Source organism: Colobus angolensis, unplaced genomic scaffold (assembly GCF_000951035.1).
Source record: "Colobus angolensis palliatus isolate OR3802 unplaced genomic scaffold, Cang.pa_1.0 Scaffold66, whole genome shotgun sequence".
NCBI lineage: Eukaryota > Metazoa > Chordata > Mammalia > Primates > Cercopithecidae > Colobus > Colobus angolensis.
In genome coordinates this window covers 1,491,259-1,498,932 of record NW_012120265.1, presented here as the reverse complement: position 1 = coordinate 1,498,932, position 7,674 = coordinate 1,491,259, and the positions used below count along the sequence as shown (strand labels likewise).

At 48.4% G+C, this 7,674-nt stretch overlaps 2 protein-coding genes across 2 annotated transcripts in view; both read right to left on the bottom strand.

Annotated features, from left to right (window-relative positions):
* The window catches only part of COLGALT1 (collagen beta(1-O)galactosyltransferase 1), a 35,733-nt gene extending 35,623 nt beyond the window's left edge, over nt 1-110 (bottom strand). Inside the window, 1 exon segment of the mRNA XM_011925907.1 lies at nt 13-110. Coding sequence (XP_011781297.1) covers nt 13-110 — 98 coding nt within the window.
* A 1,617-nt stretch (nt 111-1,727) lies between these two features.
* FAM129C (family with sequence similarity 129, member C) overlaps nt 1,728-7,674 on the bottom strand; it is a 34,616-nt gene continuing 28,669 nt past the window's right edge. Inside the window, 2 exon segments of the mRNA XM_011925905.1 lie at nt 1,728-2,272; nt 6,667-6,750. Of these exon segments, the coding sequence (XP_011781295.1) occupies nt 2,001-2,272; nt 6,667-6,750 (356 nt within the window). The 3' untranslated portion in view covers nt 1,728-2,000.

Here is a 7,674-nt window from a genome sequence, read left to right as displayed (position 1 = left end):
GCGACTGCTCACGCCGCCGGCCGGCGCGTGGGGCCGCCGCCATCGCGCCACGCGTCTCCTTTAAGTCGTTTTTCTGCAGGAGGACTCTGGCCGCGCCTTAAAGGGGTCATTGAGGCCCCGCCCGGCCGCGCGCCTTGAAGGGGAGGAGCGCGCCTGGCGTGAAGTTCAGGCCCCGCCTCCAGACGCTCTCCGAGACGCAAAGCCCGGAGTGACGTCACCTGCAGCCCTACCCAGCACGCCCCGCCCCCGCACCCACGTTAAAGGTACAGAGCGCTCGGAGCTTGTGGAAGGGAGGTTAGGGGTAGCATTAGGGTTAGGAACCCGCGCTTTCTCCAGGTGCGTCCTACCGCCGAGACCTCCGCTTGATGCACCGCCCAGCTTCCCCATGTATAAAACCTGGGCTGTGCCACCAAGCGGACTTGGCTACTTAGGACCTGGTTTGGGACCCAAGAGACCTTAGCCTCAGTCTCCTCTGCTGCAACGTGGGTTTTGCCATCCTGGTTTTGGACCTCACAGGGATGTCATTGAGGGTTGTGGAGAATAAAGGTCATGACGTCCACAGACCTGGCGTCACATCCAGTCCCCGCCCTGGGCTTACTGTGTGTGAGCCTTAGTCTGTCCATCTATAAAATGAGATCATAGAGACCCTACAGGGTTGGCGTGAAAATGGAGCCAGGGCATGATAACGGACCGTTCTGAGCATAAGTTCTTCCAGAGACAAAGGCTGTGTTTTCATTGAAATGCTACCAAGGGATTGTTTTCCAATACTCTAGTGCCGTATTTTCAAATTGATTGACTTTTTTTTTTTTTTTTTTTTTTGAGACGGAGTCTGGCTTTGTCGCCCGGGCTGGAGTGCAGTGGTGCAACATAGCAAGACCGTGCCTCTATTTTTAAAAACAATAAAAACCTTAAAAAATACGTCTGAACATTATCATTATTATTATTATTTTCACAGAGAGGGTCTTACTCTGTGGCTCAGGCTAGAGTGCAGTGGCATGATCATGGCTCACTGCAGCCTCAACCTCCTGGGCTCAACTGATCCTCCTGCCTCAGCCTCCAAAGTAGCTGGGACTACAAGTGCACTCAACCATGCCCAGTTAACTTTTAAATTTTTTGTAGAGATGGAGTCTCCCTATGTTACCCAGGCTCCTCTCAAACTCCTGGTGGGCTCAAGTAATCCTCCCCCTTCAGCTTCCCAAAGTGCTGGGATTACCAGTGAGCCATCATGCCCGACTAAAACTTAATTTTTAAGAATGATACAGGCCAGGTGCAGTGGCTCATGCCTGTAATCCCAGCATTTTGAGAGGCTGAGACAGGCAGATCACTTGAGGTCAGGAGTTCGAGACCAGCCTGGTCAACATAGTGAAGCCCCATTTCTACTAAAAAAAAACAAGAAATTAGCCCATCATGGTGGCACTTCGCCTGTAATCCCAGCATTTTGAGAGGCTGAGACAGGCAGATCACTTGAGGTCAGGAGTTTGAGACCAGCCTGGTCAATATAATGAAGCCCCATCTCTACTAAAAAAAACAAGAAGTTAGCCGGTCATGGTGGCACTTCGCCTGTAATCCCAGCTACTCAGGAGGCTGAGGCAGGAGAATCACTTGAACCCAGGAGGTGGAGGTTGCAGTGAGCCAAGATTGCACGACTACACTCCAGCCTGGGCAACAGAGTGAGACACCGTCTCAAAAAAAAAAAAGTAAAAACAAATTTACACTGTGGACTTGACGAGGAAAGGTCTTTTCATGTTAAGTAAGAAAAAGGGGTGACAAGATACATCCATCCCATCTGGAAGGATTTAGACCCAGGGGCAAACAATGGTTTTCTCAAAAGGGGCAGGATGACAAATTCTTGTAGCTGCAATTGTTCCAGAATTAACATCTACATCCCGTCCAGGGTAAAAGGAAGACAGCTAAAGAAGCCTATGAAGGGCACATGTATTGTGCAAATGTATTTCAGAAGGTGGGGTTGAAGGGAAATAGGTGGAAAGGTCAGGAATATCTCATTGTCTTGAGGTAGGCTGAAAACTCCAGACAGAATGGGAGGAAATAGTCTCCATGGGGTGTGAAAGTCCCTCTGCAAGCTGAACCAAGAATACAGGGGAATCCCTGTGGAACCCACTCCGGAAGCAGCTGCAAGACAGCGGAGAGGCTGCCAGTATCTAGTTAGCAGATGACTTTTCTGGCAAGCAGAGGAAGTCGGTAAAAGCTTGTCTCCCAGCCAGGAAACTTGATACCAAGTTAAGAGTTGGAGCCAGGAAACAAACCCAAAAGGCTCACAGCAAGGAGAGAGAGAAAAAAAAAAAAAAATCTGTAACCTGTATCACAAAGCCTTCATATCCTTCAGATATAAAGAGTTATTAGATATCAATAAGAAAAATACAAACACTCCCGAAAAGTAGAAAAAAGCCATGAACAGGCAATTCACTGAAATTAAAAAAAAAAAAAGAAAGAAAGAAAGAAAGAAAAACTACAAACATGTAAATGGTTAAGCAGCATATTTGGATTTTGTTTTTTGAGACAGGGTCTCACTCCCATTGCCCAGGCTGGAGTGCAGTAGTGATTGCACCTTGACTTCCCAGGCTCATGTAAATCTCCCATGTCAGCCCAGCTTTTATTTATTTATTTATTTAGGCTGGTCTCAAACTCCTTGGCTCAAGCATTCCACTTGTTTCAGCATCCCAAAGTTCTGGGATTACAGGCATGAGCCACCACTCCCAGCCGCTAATTTTGTATTTTTCATAAAGATGAGGTCTCACTATGTTGGCCAGGCTGGTCTTGAACTCCTGAGCTCAAGCGATCTGCCTGCCTCAGTCTCCCAAAGCCTCAGTCTCCCAAAGGATTACAGGTGTGCACTACCTCGCCTGGCCATAATAAATTTATTTGTAAGTTCAATTTAGTCAAAGAAATTCAAAATGAAATAATGAGATTTCTGTGTGTGTCTAATTGGCATAGCTTTTTTCTTTTTATGAAAAGTCCTAGTGTTTAGAAAGGATTTGGAGGCTGGACACAGTGGATCACTCCTGTAATCCTAGCACTCTGGGAGGCCGAGACAGGAGGATTGCTTGGGACCAGGAGTTTGAGACCAGCTTGGGCAGCATAGCGAGACCCTGTCTCTATTATTTAAAAAAAAAAAGGCTGGGCGCGGTGGCTCAAGCCTGTAATCCCAGCACTTTGAGAGGACAAGACGGGTGGATCACCAGGTCAGGAGATCGAGACCATCCTGGCTAACACGGTGAAGCCCCGTCTCTACTAAAAAATACAAAAAAAAAAAACTAGCTGGGCGAGGTGGCGGGCACCTGTAGTCCCAGCTACTCGGGAGGCTGAGGCAGGAGAATGGCGTAAACACGGGAGGCAGAGCTTGCAGTGAGCCGAGATCGCGCCACTGCACTCCAGCCTGGGTGACAGAGCGAGACTCCGTCTCGGGAAAAAAAAAAAATTAGACCAGGTGCAGTGGCTCACACCTGTAATCCCAGCACTTTGGGAGACTCAGGCGGGCAGATCACTTATGGACAGGAGTTCGAGACCAGCCTGGCCAACACGGTGAAACCCCGTCTCTACTAAAAATACAAAAATTAACTGGGCACAGTGGCGGGCGCCCAAAATCCCAGCTACTCAAGAGACTGAGGCAGGAGAATTGATTGAACCCGGGAGGCAGAGGTTGCAGTGAGCCGAGATCCTGTCACTGTACTCCATCCTGGGCGACAGAGCAAGACTCTGTCTCAAAAAAACCAAAACATTAAAATAAAGGCTTGGAGAAAATTCACAAATAAATGCTGCTGCTCGGAGTATAAAATGGCACAGTTTTCTGCAGGTGCAGGGGTTACAAAAGCCTAAAGATGGCTCATCTGTTTTGGCCCAGAAATTCCACTTGTAGACATTTATCCAATAGAAACAAGGTAGGTGTGGGTGAAGATTCAGCTCCGGAATGTTCCTCAAGAAGGCGGTGGGCAGAGTGGCTGGATCTGGGCACCAGAGCCTGGCTGCCTGGGACAAGTCCCTCCTTCCCGCTCAGCCTCAGTTTCCTCATCTGTATAATGGAAAATAAACAGACATCAAAAATCAGACATGTCAGATGCCTGGCATGTAATAAGTGCTTAAAAAATCAGAGTTAATAGAAATGTTGGCTGGGCGCAGTGGCTCATGCCTGTAATCCTAGCACTATGGGAAGCCAAGTCAGGTGCCTGACCTCCCTATCACCTGAGGTCAGGAGTTCAAGACCAGCCTGGCCAACATGGTGAAACTTCATCTCTACTAAAAATACAAAAATTAGCTGGGCACAGTGGTGGGCGCCTGTAATCCCAGCTACTCAGGAGGCTGAGGCATGAGAATCGCTTGAACCCGAGAGACGGAGGTTGCAGTGAGCCGAGATCGCGCCATTGCCGTCCAGCCCAGGTGACAAAAGCGAAACTCCATCTCAGAAAATAAAAATAAAAATAAAGAAATGTAGGCTGGGCGCAGTGGCTCACGCCTGTAATCCCAACCCTTTGGGAAGCCGAGGCAGGCAGATCACCTGAGGTCAGGAGTTTGAAACCAGCCTGGCCAACATGGTGAAACTACTAAAAATACAAAAATTAGCCAGGCGTGGTGGTGGACGCCTGTAATCCCAGCTACTGGGGAGGCTGAGGCAGGAGAATCGCTTGAACCCACGAGGTGAAGGTTACAGTGAGCCAAGATGCTGCCACTGCACTCCAGCCTGGTGACAGAGCGAGACTCCGTCTCAAAAAAAAAAAGAAAGAAAAAAAGAAAGAAAAAGAAATGTATAAGCAATCAAAAGATGAAAGGGTGAAGGATAGGAAAGAAGGTTCTCGGAAAAGGAGCTAAAAGCAGCTCCTAAACCTCCCGGACAAAGGTGAGGGGCACCAGGTGAGGCTACCCTGGTGGACAGCCCTCTGTTGAAGTGACAAACACATATACTTTAAATTCTGAGGTTTCCCATTGCGGGATTTGCCCACAGGAACCTATACTTGCAAAAACAAAACAAAACAAAAAAATAAGTATATACAAGATTATTCCCTGTGGCACTGGCTGTTAGTATGGAAGACTAGAAACCAAATGCCCGTTGGTTCTGGTTAAATAGATTCAGGAACCCATCTACAATCCCTCACATCCAATTGCAAATCCTTAAATATTCTGACACTCAGAAGTTTGTATTTGTTTGTTTTTTTGAGACAGGGTCTCTCTCTATGGCCCAGGCTAGAGGGCAGTGGTGCTGTCATAGCTCAATGCCGCCTCCATCTCCAGGGCTCAAGTAATCCTCCCACCTTGGCCTCCCGAGTAGCTGGGAACACAGGTGCATTCCACCACACCCAACTAATTTTTACAATATTTGTAGAGATGGGGTCTTGCTATGTTGTCCAGGCTGGTCTCAAACTCCTAGGCTCAAGCAATCCACCTATCTTGGCCTCCCAGAGTGCTGGGATTATGGGTATGAGCCACTGTGCCTGGCCCTAGAAGTCTTTCTAGGACTGGGCTGGGAGTGGTGGCTCATGCCTGTAATCCCAGCACTTTGGGAGGCCGAGGTGGGTGGATCACTTCAGGTCAGGAGTTCGAGACCAGCCTGGCTAACATGGTGAAACCCCATCTCTATTAAAAATACAAAAATTAGCCAGGCGTGGTGGCAAGTGCCTGTAATCCTAGCTACTCTGTAGGCTGAGGTGGGAGAATCACTGGAACCCCCGAGGGGGAGGCTGCAGTGAGCTGAGATTGTGCCACTGCACTTCACCCTGGGAAACAGAGACTCTGTCTCACCAAAAAAAAAAAAAAAAAAAAAAAAAGATGTATTTCTAGGACTGTTTAACTATTTATCCAAGTTAGTGTAAATATCAATCAGTTTCTCTGTCCCAGATCAGCTAGGAAGTGTATTAGTTAGCTATTGCTGCATAAAAAAATTGTCCCCCAAATTATGCCCATCTTGCAAGCTCTTGCTGGTGGTAAACCTAAGGCCCCCATCACTACAATCTCCCTTTCCAAGTTGGCAACAGGAAGTAGCCATTGGGAGATGCCCCCTAAATCCTGGGATTAGATGGGATACAAAAGCTGGGTGTGGTGGCTCACATCTGTAATCCCAGCACTTTGGGAGGCTGAGGCAGTCAGATCACCTGAGGTCAGGAGTTTGAGACCAGCCTGGCCAAAATGGTGAAACCCCGTCTCTACTAAAAATACAAAAATTAGCCGGGCGTGGTGGCATGCGCCTGTAGTCCCAGCTACTCGGGAGGCTGAGGCAGGAGATTCACTTGAACCTGGGAGGAGGAGGTTGCAGTGAGCTGAGATTATGCATTCCAGCCTGGGCGACAGAGCTAGACTCTGTCTCAAAAATAAATAAATAAATAAAAGAGAGGCGACAGAGCTGGACTCTATCTCAAAAAAAAAAAAAAAGAGAGAGAGAGATGGGACACAAATTCACCACAATCTCAGCTCCCGAGGGCTGAGCTCACATGCATGTCACAGCCTGGGCTTAGAGGTTTCCTCTGTAGCTCAGATACACTCCACAACTTCCCACTGCATTTGTTCACGAGCTTGGCCAGCCTGGCTGGTTAAGGAGATGAGGTATATTCTGTTCCATCCATGAAGCCACATGCACGACAATCCCATACACCCCATGTGGGCCCCCACCTCCCCACCCCCAGCCATCATTGGCATGTTTCAGAAGCCTGTGGAGTTCCCCACCTGCTCCCTCCTGTTCCCATGGGACCTCCAAGCAGCCGTCCAGAGTGCAGGATACATCATTGGCACCAAGGGTCTTTTTCAATTCTGAAATGAGATGAACTCTTGGACACACCTGGGGAATCCCAGGCATCAAGGGGCTTCCCTGCGTTTTCCCAGAGAGACTATGAATGTCTCAAGCAGAAATCCTAAACAGGTGGCTCACTTAGACCCTCTCTTCAAGCCCGCACCCATGGCAGACATTGCTAACCGATCCCTGTACCCATCACCAAGCCTGGACACTGCCAGTCCCACCTCCCGACATGCTGCTCTAGGCAGACATCACAAATCAGTATCAGGATGGACCCACTTAAGGACACACAAAATCTCTAGGAAGAGAAACTCATTGAGGTCACCTGTTTCTGGATTTAATTCTGCAGTCAGAAAATAGGTTTCTTTTTCCTATTTAAAACTTCTACTATTTTAAGGAAGCTCCGTTTTTCTTGTTTGGATGCTCACAGACACATCCTCTCCCTCATTCCCTGGCTCCCAAGAACCCACCATCTATGGGGGTGTCTCCCAACTCTCTGACCTCACCTTTTTTATTTTTTTTCGAGATGGAGTCTCGCTCTGTCGCCCAGGTTGGAGTGCAGTGGCGCAATCTTAGCTCACTGCAAGCTCCGACTCCTGGGTTCGTGCCATTCTCCTGCCTCAGCCTCCTGAGTAGCTGGGACTACAGGTGCCCTCCACCACACCCAGCTAATTTTTTGTATTTTTAGTAGAGACGAGGTTTCACTGTGTTAGCCAGGATGGTCTTGATCTCCTAACCTCATCATCCGCCCGCCTTGGCCTCCCAAAGTGCTGGGATTACAGGCAGGAGCCACCGTGCCTGGCTGACCTCACCTATTTAATTTTTTTTTTTTTTTTTTTTTTTTTTGAGTTTGAGTTTCACTTTTGTTGCCCAGGCTGAAGTGCAATGGTGCAATCTCCTTACCTCATCATCCACCCCCCTTGGCCTCCCAAAGTGCTGGG